Here is a 14,089-nt window from a genome sequence, read left to right as displayed (position 1 = left end):
CATCAGTGAGCTCCTCGTGCTGGGGTGATGGGCTCCCCACCCATCACCATCTATCATGGATAGAAGCCCATCTTTGGCGCTCTTTTGGAGCAAGAGGATGGGAATTGTGCTCCCCAAAGCAACCCAAGGTCCAAATTGATCTGCATCAACCTCCATGGCTACAGCAGCTCCTGCAGAGCAGCAAGGCCAGAAACCAACAAAACAACCCCAATGCAGTGGGGACATCTCAGTCCAGACCAAGAGTCCCACAGGAGCCAGGGAAAGTCCACCCCAGAGCAGCTCTTCCTTAGAGAGAAATGGGCACTGTTAGTGCCTGAATGCTGCCCAAGAACCACTTCAAGAACTGAGAGAAGTAATCCTGGATTCCCCACTCCTCCCCAGCCACATATTCCCCCATCACAGCACGGCTGAGGTGGGTAAGAGACCATCCCATCCAACCCATGCTCAGGCAGGATCACCTTGAGCAGGGTGTCCAGGATCACACAGAACCACAGAAGGGTTTGAGCTGGAAAGGACCTTGACACCATCCAGTTCCAACCCCCGCCATCCAGTTGGGTGTTGAGTATCTCCAAGGATGGAGCCTCCAAACCCTCCCTGCGCATCCCACCCATCACTTGGTGACCCCGGAGCTGCTCACCATCGAAGACAGCCCGGCTGTACTGCGTGGTGGAGGCCAGGGGCAGGCACGTGGTGTCAAACTTGTTGCCGTAGTTGCCGATGCTGACCTCGAACTGGATGGCATCATCCACGTCCTGCAGCATGGTGGCCGAGTAGAAGGCGGCGAACAGGGAGTACTTCCGGCGGCGCAGGTACTTCTGCAACAGGCAAAGGACGTGGCCATAGGAGACACCACCGGGCTCCCCAGCACACGCAGCCTCTGCTGTCCCAGTGCACAGCAGCTCGGTGAGGCCTCCGAGGTGGAAACGTTTATGGGAAGGAAGGAAAACAGAGGTTGGAGAAAGGGAATTTGGGGTGAGATGTTCAGGAGGAAGCCGACAGAGGAGAAGGGTAGAACTTCCCCTGGGAAATGCAGCTTAAAGGTGAAGAAACATGGGCAAAAGGAGCAAGATATCTGTGATAGAGCCTGAGCTGAGACACACAGAATCACAGAATAGTTTGGGTTGGAAAGGACTTTAAGATCATCAAGTTCCAACCCCCCTGCCATGGGCAGGGACACCTCACACTAAACCATGGCACCCAAGGCTCTGTCCAACCTGGCCTTGAACACTGCCAGGGATGGAGCATTCACAGCTTCCCTGAGCAACCCATTCCAGTGCCTCAGCACCCTCACAGGAAAGAACTTCCTCCTTAGATCCAGTCTAAACTTCCCCTGTTTCAGTTTGAACCCGTTACCCCTCGTCCTGTCACTACAGTCCCTAATGAAGAGTCCCTCCCCAGCATCCTTATAGCCCCCCTTCAGATACTGGAAACTGCTCTGATGTCTCCATGCAGCTTCTCTTCTCCAGGCTGAACAGCCCCAACATCTCCAACCCCTCCATGGTAGTCAGAGAATCATGGAATGGTTTGGGTTGGAAGGGACCTTAAAGCTCCTCCAGCCCCAGCCCCTGCCACAGGCAGGGACCCCTTCCACTGGAGCAGCTTGCTCCAAGCCCCTGTGTCCAACCTGGCCTTGAACACTGCCAGGGATGGGGCAGCCACAGCTTCTCTGGGCACCCTCTGCCAGCGCCTCAGCACCCTCACAGGGAAGAACTTCTGCCTTATCTCCAACCTGAACTTCCCCTGTTTCAGTTTGAACCCATCACCCCTTGTCCTGTCCCTACAGTCGCTAATGAAGAGTCCCTCTCCAGCATCCTTGTAGCCCCCTTCAGACACTGGAAGCTGCTCTGAGGTCTCTCTCAGCTTCTCCAGGCTGAACAGCCCCGACTTTCTCAGCCTGTCTCCATACAGGAGCTGCTCCAGCCCCTGATCACCCTCGTGGCCTCTGGACTTGTTCCAACAGCTCCACGTCCTCCTTATGCTGAGGCCACGATGCTGCTCACCACGGTCTGCTCGCTATCATGCAGCAGCTCAGGTGGAAACACAGCAGGAGAACCCCTCCAGGAGCCCACCAGGACATCACCCACCAAACCAGCACCTTCCACACCGTGCTGCTGGGGGGCTGGCCCCAGACACCCCATAGGGGCCCCGTTACCTCCACGCGCAGGATGTCATCCGCAGAGATGTCCTCCACCTTCTGCTCCACGTGCTCCACCAGCTTGGTCTCCAGCTCCACCAGCATCCTGCCGCGATACGCAACGCCCTCGCCCTTGGGGTAGACCAGGGACAAGGCGTCAGGAGCCCGGTGTCCCCGGCCCATGGGCGAGCTCTGCCTTTGCCTTCAATGGGCTTCACCGCAGAGGAGCAAGACCAGGGAAGGTGCTGCTGCAAGAGCTTCCGAGGCGGAGCTGGGGCAATGGCAGGAGGTGTTTGGAGAGCGGGAAGAGGCAGGGCAGGAACCGCAGCGCAGGCTCCTCATGACAAAGCCAGTCCGGGTTAGAAGCGGCTGCCTTGGGCAAGCAGGAGCAGAGGTTTAGTTGAGGTGGTGCTGGGAGAAGCCGGGGTCACCTTGCCCAGGTTGAGCGGCTCATACGGGTCAGGGAAGCCGGTGAACTCCCGGGGGCTGCCGTAGAGGTTGATGTAGCAGGGACCAAACGTTGGCAGGAACCCGAGGCCGTCGTCCACTGCGGGGAAAGAGATGTTAGAGAGTCCTGAGCACCGCGGGGATGAGTCCCTGGGGCTGCGCTGCACGGGGACCGCGTGCATGAGCCTGGAGGCCACCAGAACCATGGAGCTGCTGCGAGGGCTGGAGCAGCTCTGCTCTGGAGCCAGGCTGAGAGAGCTGGGCTGGGGCAGCCTGGACAAGAGAAGGCTCCTGAAGAGCAGCTCCAGTGCCTGAAGGGGCTGCAGGAAAGCTGGAGAGGGGCTTGGGACAAGGGATGTAGGGATGGGATGAGGAGTTTGGGCTTCCAGCTGGAAGAGGGAAGAGCTGGATGGGATACAAAGAAGTTCTCCCCTATGAGGGTGATGGGACACTGGAATGGGTTGAATGGAGAAGCTGTGGCTGCCCCATCCCTGGCAGTGTTCAAGGCCAGGTTGGACACAGGGGCTTGGAGCAAGCTGCTCCAGTGGAAGGGGTCCCTGCCTGCGGCAGGGGTTGGAGCTGGAGGAGCTTTAAGGTCCCTTCAACCCAGACCAGACTGGGATTCTAGGGAAGAGCAGTGGAGCCCTTTCCATGCTCCCACAGAGCAGAAGGAGGCTGAGCTGGAGCTGTCCACTCATCCCATTCGTGTGCCCAGACACAACACAGCTGATGCTCCACTAACTCCATCCAGAGCCTTGGTGGCACCTGAACCAAAGCCATTACCGAGCTCTACTGCAAACCCAGAGGCTAAGGGGGACGTACGGTCTGAGGCTTTCAGAGGCTTCGCGAGAGCAGGAAACTCATCTGAGGCACAAAGAAAGGGAGAGAGGTCAGGAAAGGCAGCAGAGGAGCATGGAGGAGGGATGGAGGGGTATGGGAGATGAGGGTGGATGTTCTCATGGGCTTTGGTGCCAACAGAGACAGACAGAGAGAGGAAGGGGAGGTTGGTACAAAGCCCTGTGACCCTTCCAGAGCTAGAGGGCTGGTGTGAAACAGGAGGAGTTGAGCATCCCTGAAGGATGCTCCATGTGTTGCAAAGGCCGGATGCAGCCGCAGCTCCCCAGCCCATCCCGGGTACCAAGCAGGTCTCAGTGGTAGGATGGGATGTGCTGGTCCTGGGTAGACCCCTCAGAACCTCCTCTTCCTCCCTCCTGGCCTCTCTGTCTCTCTCAAGATCAGCCCAGGAGCTGCATTGAAACTGGGAAGAGTGGGGCTGGACACACAAGAACCGTGCTGCACCCAGCTCCATGCCTGCATGCGCAGCCATCAGTGGGACCCGTGGCTGCAGCTTCACCCCATGCTTGTGTCTTGGCTCATGCCCCCTGCAGAGTGGGGATGCTCGTGATGGGACAGGGCTTTGCAGGGTCTCAGAGATGCCCAAAGCAAAGGGAGCAGAGTGAGAGGAGTCCCAGTGAGGTGGCAGATGCCAGCAGGTTGTTAGCAGCAAGAGATGCTCATGCAGGTTAGTGCCTCTGTGCTGGTCCTTCACTTCAGAAAGCCCCTGGACTGGAAACAACCCCCTCAGCACAAGCTGGACCTGAGCCCTCACCCCACCCTCTGACAGCCCCTAAATGTCACCTAAGGAGGAGCCACAAGTGGGGGCACACACAGGTGGGATGTGGCATCTTCAGGCATCCTGTATCAGCACCAGTGCGGCAGCAGGGCCAGGGCAGGGATTGTGCCCCTGCACTGGGCACTGGGGAGGCTGCACCTCGAACCCTGTGTTCAGCTCTGAGCCCCTCACTACAAGAGAGACCTTGAGGGGCTGGAGAGGGGCCAGAGAAGGGCACTGGAGCTGGTGCAGGGCCTGGAGCACAGGGGTGATGGGGAAGGGCTGAGGGACCTGGGGGGTTCAGTGTGGAGAAGAGAAGGCTCAGGGGGGACCTGATGGCTCCCTACAAGTGCCTGAGAGGAGGATGGAGCCAGGAGAGGCTGGGCTCTGCTCCCATGGGATGGGACAAGAGGAAACGGCCTCAAGCTGCCCCAGGGCAGGTTTAGATGGAGCTGAGGAACAATTCCTGCCCCAGAGGGTGCTCAGGCATTGGAACAGGCTGCCCAGGGCAGGGCTGCAGGCACCGGCCCTCCAAGTGTTCACACCCCGTGGAGCCGAGGCCTCAGTGCCATGGGTCAGTGGTGGCCTTGGCAGTGCTGGGAACGGTTGGACTGGATGAGCTTTAGGGGCTTTCCCAACCCAGTTGTGATTCTATGATCTCTGGCACTGGTGACTCCAGCACCTGTCACAACCCCACAGGGGAGCGCAGCCACATTCACACCTCAAAGCAAAGAGGAAGCAAACCCCCCCACACCGTGGTCCTGCACCCCCCCGCCTCCCAGCACCACTGGCAGGACCTGAACATCTTCAGAACCACAAACCAGGAGGGGCCAGGTCCATGCAGAAAACACAGCAGCAACCCCCAGCACCACTAAGAGGGCAGGGAGCATCGCGTTGGGACGTCCTCCAAGCCAACACCGCCAGCCACGAGCATGCAGTGCTCCTCCATGGCCATGCATCCAAACCCCCTCCTTCTGCCGCCCCCTTACCCTCCAGCTCCCCTCCTGGGGCCGAGATCTTGGACATGCAGAGGTGTGCAGTGCCGATGACATCGTTGTGCGTCAGACGGTCCCTGCAACGCAACCGGTGATGCCATCGCACCGCGGACCAGGAGGGGCTGCCCGTGGGGGCTCCCATTGCCCATCCCGCTCCTCCAGCTCGGTTTTCCTATCCCCGCTCACCAGTCGGTCACCCGGATCCTCATCTTCTCACACATGGAAGGGAACTGGGGGAAGAGGGAGAGGAGCAGTGAGCGGTGGTGGGGCCGGGTGGGTAGGGACCATAGGGACACCCGCGCTCACCATTGCCGGTAGTGTCAGGCACTGGTTCCACTGCGGGTTGGCGTTCTTCTCCAGGATCCTCGAGTAGAGCTGGGGGTGGAGATGGGGATGGGAGGTCAGTGCTGCTCATGGATGTGTGCGTGCCAGGAGCTGCAATGTCCCCAGTGCCCCAAACCCCCGGCTCCATTCAATGGGGGGCCTCAGGGGGCTCTGCATCGCGTGGGGAAGCCCCGCTGTGCAGCCACAGAGGATGCTGTGGACCTCAGGAACCCACACCCTTCCCACTGTGGTTGCTCAGGGCAATGTCCCAAGGCTCTGTCCATCCCCGGGCACTGTCACCAGGGGAAGGTCTTTGGGCAGAGGAGACTTTCAGCCTTCAGTGAGGTTCAAAAGACAAGCGGTGGCTCATGGACGTGTTGCTTAGTGAAGGTCACAGCAGCAAAGGAGTGGGATGGGGCTCTACAAAGCCACCAGAGCCACCTCCACAGCCTGGCTGGTCATGGGGGAACATTTGGTGGCACGGGACCAGCCCTTCACTCACTTCAGACAGCACCAAGCAGCAGCAGCACCCTCTGCTGCTGCTCTCTCCCCTTCCCAGCAGCTCAGCTCCTCCATCCCCATTCTTAATGCAACAACACCTCTATGAGCCCGGTGAAGAAACGACTCCAACACAGCCCAGCACACCCTGTCCACCGCCACCACTCGGCTCCAAGCGTGCCACAGACATGGGGACATCAGCAAAGCAAATGACCCAAATTTCCCCATGCCGAGACCAAGTTTCCCTATGGAAAGCTGCCATCCCAGCCCCGCTCCAGCCTCTCACCGTCTTGCCTGCGAAGCTGACTTCCACAAAGGGATCCACCAGGTTCTTCTTGTTGCTCTCGAAGCCAAAGATCTGCCTGATGTTGTCCATGACAGCATCATCCACTGGGGGGGAAGGAGATGCTGAAAGCTGATGGGAGCGCACGGGATCCCCATGGCCCCGGCTTTCTGGGCAGGGTGTCCCACCAGGGGCTGTGCTGCTCCATTGAGCCAGGTGGGCAAAACCAGCGTGCACCAGTAAAAGGGAGGGCTCTGGGGAGACCTTAGGGCAGTTCCAGTGCCTAAAAGGGCTGCAGGAAAGCTGGAGAGGGACTTGGGACAAGGGACGTAGGGACAAGCCAAGGGGAATGGCTTGAACCTGCCACAGGGGAGATGGATGGGACACAAGGAAGGTGGGGGAACATCGGAAGGGGTTGAATGGAGAAGCTGTGGCTGCCCCATCCCTGGCAGTGCTCAAGGCCAGGTTGGACACAGGGGCTTGGAGCAAGCTGCTCCAGTGGAAGGGGTCCCTGCCCATGGCAGGGGTTGGAGCTGGAGGAGCTTGAAGGTCCCTTCAACCTAAACCATCTGGGATGCCATGAGTCATCCCCCAGTACGTTACAGACCGGTATCTACCAGGTCTTTGGACCAAGGCCATGGATAAGGTGTCCGTATCTGTGCCCTTATTCCTCTCCAGAACACTGCAACCCGCTGCAAGGAAAAGCCCGGATCTGGGATGCTCCAGCCCGGGAGGATTCTCTTACTCTGGGGCAAATCCTCAGCTTTGAAGATCTTGAGGCAGAAGTGGGCCCCTCGCAGGGTGACCCCGGTGGGGCGCAGGAGGTTGCCCTCGATGTCCTCCTTGTCTTCAGAGACCTCCTTCTTCTCCAGCTGCGGGGCAAGAGGAAAACGCAACCAAGCTTCCCAGATGTCCCAAAATGAGGGGCAACGGCCAACAACCAGCACCACAACGGAGGGAGACCAAAGCTGGGAACAGGCCGGGGTTGGACGGAGCAGGACGGTGGAATTCCACGGCTGGAATCACCTCCATCGCTGTGGGTGCCCAGTACTCACCGGAGCTTCATCTCCAGGCCCCAGCACGAAGAGGCTGACCTTCAGGTAGCCCTTGGCCCCCGCGGAGAAGTCCTCTGGGTCAGAGAGCAGCAGCCACTTCCTGAGGAAAGCGTGTTCTAGGGGAGGAAAGAGCCTGGGATCCATGGGCTGCCCCTCAGACAGGCAGGGACACGGCTTCAAGGGCGCTCTTGGGTACGGGGTTGTGATAAATGCTGCTTCCCTTTAGATAGGATGGATTAGAATAGGGCTGGAAATGGAGAGGGGAATGAGAAGGGGGAAAGAGAAGGGGAAAGAGAAGAGGGAAAGAGAAGGGGAAAGAGAAGGGGGAAAGAGAAGGGGGAAAGAGAAGGGGGGAAGAGAAGGGGAAAGAGAAGGGGGAAAGAGAAGGGGAAAGAGAAGGGGAAAAGAGAAGGGGGAAAGAGAAGGGGGAAATCAAAAGGGGAAAGAGAAGGGGGGAAGAGAAGGGGGAAAAGAGAAGGGGGGAAGAGAAGGGGGAAAAGAGAAGGGGGAAGGAGAAGGGGAAAGAGAAGGGGAAAGAGAAGGGGAAAGAGAAGGGGAAAAGAGAAGAGGGAAAGAGAAGGGGGAATCAAAAGGGGAAAGAAAGGGGGGAAAGAGAAGGGGAAAGGGGGGGGAAAGAGAAGGGGGAAAGAGAAGGGGGAAGGAGAAGGGGAAAGAGAAGGGGAAAGAGAAGGGGAAAAGAGAAGAGGGAAAGAGAAGGGGGAATTCAAAAGGGGAAAGAAAAGGGGGGAAAGAGAAGGGGGAAAAAGGGGGGAAAGAGAAGGGGGAAAGAGAAGGGGGAAGAGAAGGGAGGAAAGAGAAGGGGGAAGGAGAAGGGGGAAAGAGAAGGGGGAAAGAAAGGGGGGAAGAGAAGGGGGAAGGAGAAGGGGGAAAGAGAAGGGGAAAGAGAAGGGGAAAGAGAAAGGGGAAAGAGAAGGGGGAAAGAGAAGGGGGGAAAGAGAAGGGGAAAGGGAAGGGGGGAAAGAGAAGGGGAAAGAGAAGGGGGAAAGAGAAGGGGGAAAGAGAAGGGGGAAAGAGAAGGGGGAAGGAGAAGGGGGAAAGAGAAGGGGAAAGAGAAGGGGAAAGAGAAGAGGGAAATAGAAGGGGAAAGAGAAGGGGGAAAGAGAAGAGGGAAATAGAAAGGGGAAAGAAAAGGGGGGAAAGAGAAGGGGTGAAAGAGAAAGGGGGAAAGAGAAGGGGGAAAAAAGACTTCAATTGGAAGGGACCACCAATGATCATCCAGTCCAACTGCCTGACCTCTTTGGGGCTGACCAAAAGCTCAAGCACGTTATCAAGGGATCTGCCTTACAATTCTTAACTCTTTACAGCCAAAATCACCACATTCTCTGCAGTGCTTAGGGCAGGAAGATCTTTATCAGCATCATTTTACCTTCTCTGGCATAAATTGATAGATAAAGAGAAAATAATGACCCAGATTCGAGACAAAATGCAACGAGCTGGGCTGTGCTGATTGAGCTTTCTATCAGCCAGATGGCGGCACGATGACCTGAAAGCCTCAGTGATGCTCATCTTGGGAAAGGGAGGAGGAATGGGTGGTGATGGTGGACACAAGGACACATCCGGGTTCAGGTATGGGAGAGCTTTGGGGTGTGTGTGCATTGCGCTGATGTTTAACCCCAAAAGAGGGTTCCTAAAGCAGGAGGTGACCCTGGCCTGGATCTGACTCACTTGGCTCGGAGTAAACGGTCTCGATGTCCATCTGTGCAACAGAGCAGAGAAGAAACGTCAGTGTCCGGCCATGGGTCAGTGTGGAACAGGCAGGAACAGGGGCACAGGACACAGCACGGCCTTACCCGGAACTCCCCAATCACCGAATCCGTCCGGAACGACCGAGAGTCCACAACCTGCAGGTGAAAATGGGGAGAAAGAGTGAATCCAGCCCAAATCCAGCAGGATGGAGCACCCGCCGCGTGCCCAGGGGGGAATAGGGTGTGATTCCCTGGGTGCTGCAGGGAAAGGGACAGGGTGATGGCTCCAGGTTGGACCCAGGGGCTTGGAGCAAGCTGCTCCAGTGGAAGGGGTCCCTGCCCGTGGCAGGGGTTGGAGCTGGAGGAGCTTTGAGGTCCCTTCCAACCCAACCCATTCCATGGTTCCATGGTTCTGTTACCCCAGCCTCACGCAGAGCAGGAGCAAGGAGTGCTGGAGCTCACCGTGATGAAGATGGGTGCATCAAACAGCTCGGATGGTGACTCGAAGACATTGAAGAAGAAGGTCTGCAGGAAGCAAGGGTGAGGGTGCAAGTGAAGGTCTGCCCCAGCCTCTCCCATGCCCCCAGCTCCATAGGCTCCTTCCCTCCCATCAGGTGAGACCCAAGCCCATGAGAAGCAACATCCTTCCAACGGGGCTGTGCAATCCCCATGGCCACATCCCAGCCTCTGGACTTGCCCAGGATTTCCAGCACTCAGGACCCCGACCCACGACATTCCCAGCCCTTTCCTGGTGCTCGGAGCAGGGTCCCCCCCTCACCTCATCAAAGAAGGGGCTGTTTCCTTTGCGGATCCGCGTCCTCTTGGTCTGCCCCACGGCCGTCACCTTCACCACGGGCCTGATGTTGACCCCCGGGAGCTGCCGGGCCTCGATGACCCTCACCCTGATCTGGGATGAGAGGGAGAACAGGGCAGAGGGTGACCGGGTTGGTCCTAGCACGGGATGGGCACCTCTGAGGTGATGAACCCCACACTGGATGTGCTGGGGGTCCAGAGGAGCAGCTCATGCCCACCAACCTGGAAGTCCTGCGGCTTGTTGGACAGAGGCTTTTTGGGTGAGCTCCTCCTCCTCTTCACCCCCTGGACATGGTGCACTGGGGGCTTGTGGGGCAGGGAGGGGGGCTCAGAGCCGGGTGCCCCCGAGGATAAGGAGGGCTCCATCTCATCCCCTGTAGCTCCTTGATCCTCTGTCTCCTCCTCTCCGGCAGTCTCTGGATGGGGTAAGGAAGGAGATGGAGAACGGGATTGATGGAGATGAGCATCCCAGCCTGCCTCAGCACCAGCGCAGCAACAGGGCCAGGGCAGGGATTGTGCCCCTGCACTGGGCACTGGGGAGGCTACACCTCAAATCCTGTGTTCAGCTCTGGGCCCCTCACTACAAGAGAGACCTTGAGGGGCTGGAGCGGGGCCAGAGAAGGGAATGGAGCTGGTGCAGGGCCTGGAGCACAACTGTGATGGGGAAGGGCTGAGGGACCTGGGGGGTTCAGTGTGGAGAAGAGAAGGCTCAGGGGGGACCTGATGGCTCCCTACAAGTGCCTGACAGGAGGATGGAGCCAGGAGGGGCTGGGCTCTGCTCCCAAGGAACAAGGGATGGGACAAGAGGAACCGGCCTCAAGCTGCCCCAGGGCAGGTTTAGATGGAGCTGAGGAACAATTCCTGCCCCAGAGTGTGCTCAGGCATTGGAACAGGCTGCCCAGGGCAGGGCTGCGGTCACCGGCCCTCCAAGTGTTCACACCCCATGGAGCCGAGGCCTCAGTGCCATGGGGCAGAGGTGGCCTTGGCAGTGCTGGGAATGGTTGGACTGGGTGAGCTTTAAGGGCTGTCCCAGCCTGGCTGGTTCTAAGCTGGGAGCACAGGGTGAGGGGTCCAAGGGGGAAGGACGTGATCCATGGGGCACATCCCGACCCCAGCAGCACAGAAGGGTTCTGGTTACCAGGGACAGAGTCGGGCTCAGCAGCAGCCGGCGCTGGCTCGGGGGGAGCCGGAGGAGGAAACAGGGGGGGAGCTCCTGGAGGGGGGATGTAGGAGACCTGCAGGAGGAGGAAAGCCTGGAAGAAAGGAAACAGCATTAAAGGGGTGTCAGGAACTCACTGGGATCCAACTGGGATGTGCAATGGGCAGGGTGCTGCTCACACTGGGCTCTAACTGGGATGTGCAATGGGCAGGGCACCGCTCACACTGGGCTCTAACTGGGATGTGCAATGGGCAGGGCACCGCTCACACTGGCTCTAACTGGGATGTGCAATGGGCAGGGCACCGCTCACACTGGCTCTAACTGGGATGTGCAATGGGCAGGGTGCTGCTCACACTGGGCTCTAACTGGGATGTGCAATGGGCAGGCACCGCTCACACTGGCTCTAACTGGGATGTGCAATGGGCAGGGCGCTGCTCACACTGGGCTCTAACTGGGATGTGCAATGGGCAGGGCGCTGCTCACACTGGCTCTAACTGGGATGTGCAATGGGCAGGGTGCTGCTCACACTGGCTCTAACTGGGATGTGCAATGGGCAGGGCACTGCTCACACTGGCTCTAACTGGAACATGCAATGGGCAGGGTGCTGCTCACACTGGGCTCTAACTGGGATGTGCAATGGGCAGGGCGCTGCTCACACTGGGCTCTAACTGGGATGTGCACTGGGCAGGGTGCTGCTCACACTGGCTCTAACTGGGATGTGCAATGGGCAGGGCACCGCTCACACTGGCTCTAACTGGGATGTGCAATGGGCAGGGCACCGCTCACACTGGCTCTAACTGGGATGTGCAATGGGCAGGGTGCTGCTCACACTGGGCTCTAACTGGGATGTGCAATGGGCAGGGTGCTGCTCACACTGGCTCTAACTGGGATGTGCAATGCGCAGGGCACTGCTCACACTGGGCTCTAACTGGGATGTGCAATGGGCAGGGCGCTGCTCACACTGGCTCTAACTGGGATGTGCAATGGGCAGGGCACTGCTCACACTGGCTCTAACTGGAACATGCAATGGGCAGGGTGCTGCTCACACTGGCTCTAACTGGAACATGCAATGGGCAGGGTGCTGCTCACACTGGCTCTAACTGGGATGTGCAATGGGCAGGGTGCTGCTCACACTGGGATCCAACTGGGATGTGCAATGGGCAGGGTGCTGCTCACACTGGGATCCAACTGGGATGTGCAATGGGCAGGGTGCTGCTCACACTGGGATCCAACTGGGATGTGCAATGGGCAGGGCACCGCTCACACTGGGCTCTAACTGGGATGTGCAATGGGCAGGGCGCTGCTCACACTGGGATCCAACTGGGATGTGCAATGGGCAGGGCACTGCTCACACTGGGCTCTAACTGGGATGTGCAATGGGCAGGGCACTGCTCACACTGGGATCCAACTGGGATGTGCAATGGGCAGGGCACCGCTCACACTGGCTCTAACTGGGACGTGCACTGGGAACGCCGCCGCTGCACTCACCCCTGTTGCCTGTTTCTTGGTGTCCATGAGGGGCAGGTTGTAGGATGCGGCCAGGCTGGGCGAGCTGAGCACATCCCGCAGCGGCACCCGGGCTTCCCCCAGGAACCTGCGGGAGGAGCAGGAGGGGCTGAACCGGGGCTGAGCAACAAACCCAGCCCCAGGGCCCCATCCATGGGCAGGGACACACTGGGGACACCCCCAGCACCCCCCATGGGCATCGGGTGAGACCCAGCCCCGGTGGGAGAACCCCAACCAGCATCCCCGGGGCTTTATCCCTTCCTCCTCAAGGGGATGCACGTCAAGGTCCACGCTGAGGGACCAGCGGCCCCAGAGCCAGGTGCTGATGGAGACAACCAAGACACAAGGGGTTGGGTAGCACTGGAGGTGGGAAGAGCAGCTCCATGTCCATGTGCCACCATCCAGGAGGACTTCACACCATGGATTCTCCCCTCAGCATCACAGCCTCCGGATAAACCCTTCCTGCCCCAGCCAGCAGCAGCGGCTGCCCCATGGACCAGGTCCAGGGCTGCTGCCCCAAGCCTGGAAAGCCCTCAGGCTGCTTAGTGCTGCCCTAACAGCAGGATGGGATCATGGAGCAGATTCCCCTGGAAGACACGGTGAACACAGGGAATGCAGGGAGGTGACAGAGACCCAACGTGCCTTTGGGAGAGAAACAGCACTGATTTCACATACCAGGGATGGGGCTTTGCAGTACTGGGATGGGGCTCAGCCCCTAGGGGAACGTAACAAAGGGTTTCAGATACCACGACCTAGACATGCTCTGGTTAAAGGCAGCATCACCTCTGGGTGAGGGACACGCTCTGTGGTTACAAAGGATGCTCTCTTTGGACAGGCTATGACACTGAGCGGGTGCAGGATGGTGCTGGAGTTAACCAGGGAGCTGGGGCCCTCTATGATGGATCGACTGCACCGGTGGGAAGGGGAGAGGCAGAGATGCTCTCCACCTGGGGTCTTCAACAGCATTTCTGACTCGGAATGGAAGAGGAAGGGGGGTGATGGATGGGCTCTGGCATAAGGAATTGGCTGCGTGGTCCAAAGAGCTTGAGCCAAAGAAGAGAAGGCTCCTGAAGGAGAGACCCGAGAGCAGCTCCAGTGCCTAAAGGGGCTGCAGGAAACCTGGAGAGGGGCTGGGGACAAGGGATGTAGGGACAGGCCAAGGGGAATGGCTTGAACCTGCCCGAGGGGAGACTGAGATGGGATCCTAAGGTCCCTTCAACCCAAACCGTTCCATGATTCCCAATGGCAGCAGCAGCCAGACAGGGCATTAACCACCAGCCACGGCTCAATCCCCACTTTGGGTGGGCTGGGATCTTCTCCCAAGGGAAGGAGAAGCCAAACTCCCCCATCCTTGTGCCAGCGACGGGACAAGGCCCGGTCCCTGTGGGTCACAGTGGAGCCCTCAAACCTCCCGCACTGGGATCCGGTCCCTTTTCCCCATCCTCTCCTCTCTATTTATAGAGCCTCCCGACGGCACCGAGCTGGAATCAACCCAAATTCCATCGCCTTTGGCTTCCAGCCCAGGAGCGAACCCAGCGCCAGCTCCAGGCATGGCAA

The 14,089-nt window shown here is 58.8% G+C and overlaps 1 protein-coding gene across 12 annotated transcripts in view; it reads right to left on the bottom strand.

The window, feature by feature from the left end:
- Positions 1–14,089, bottom strand: part of DYSF (dysferlin) — an 88,554-nt gene that overhangs the window by 66,349 nt on the left and 8,116 nt on the right. For 7 of the 12 annotated variants that reach the window (XM_062618870.1, XM_062618873.1, XM_062618879.1 and 4 more), the window contains exons 4-20: positions 12,515–12,620; positions 11,006–11,120; positions 10,090–10,283; positions 9,833–9,961; positions 9,517–9,579; positions 9,160–9,210; positions 9,035–9,065; positions 7,349–7,464; positions 7,039–7,165; positions 6,297–6,400; positions 5,495–5,563; positions 5,375–5,418; positions 5,183–5,265; positions 3,404–3,445; positions 2,566–2,681; positions 2,153–2,266; positions 638–815 (exon numbers count right to left, since the gene is read on the bottom strand). In XM_062618870.1, coding sequence (XP_062474854.1) covers positions 638–815; positions 2,153–2,266; positions 2,566–2,681; positions 3,404–3,445; positions 5,183–5,265; positions 5,375–5,418; positions 5,495–5,563; positions 6,297–6,400; positions 7,039–7,165; positions 7,349–7,464; positions 9,035–9,065; positions 9,160–9,210; positions 9,517–9,579; positions 9,833–9,961; positions 10,090–10,283; positions 11,006–11,120; positions 12,515–12,620 — 1,682 coding nt within the window. The remainder of the gene's footprint in view (positions 1–637; positions 816–2,152; positions 2,267–2,565; positions 2,682–3,403; positions 3,446–5,182; positions 5,266–5,374; positions 5,419–5,494; positions 5,564–6,296; positions 6,401–7,038; positions 7,166–7,348; positions 7,465–9,034; positions 9,066–9,159; positions 9,211–9,516; positions 9,580–9,832; positions 9,962–10,089; positions 10,284–11,005; positions 11,121–12,514; positions 12,621–14,089) is intronic. The other 5 variants (XM_062618876.1, XM_062618881.1, XM_062618872.1 and 2 more) reach the window with 1 other exon arrangement.

Source organism: Pezoporus occidentalis, unplaced genomic scaffold (assembly GCF_034315485.1).
Source record: "Pezoporus occidentalis ecotype Australia unplaced genomic scaffold, CSIRO_AGI_Poc_V1 ctg205, whole genome shotgun sequence".
NCBI lineage: Eukaryota > Metazoa > Chordata > Aves > Psittaciformes > Psittacidae > Pezoporus > Pezoporus occidentalis.
The sequence above is the reverse complement of the archived record's forward strand: the minus strand, read 5'-3'. Positions and strand labels throughout refer to the sequence as shown.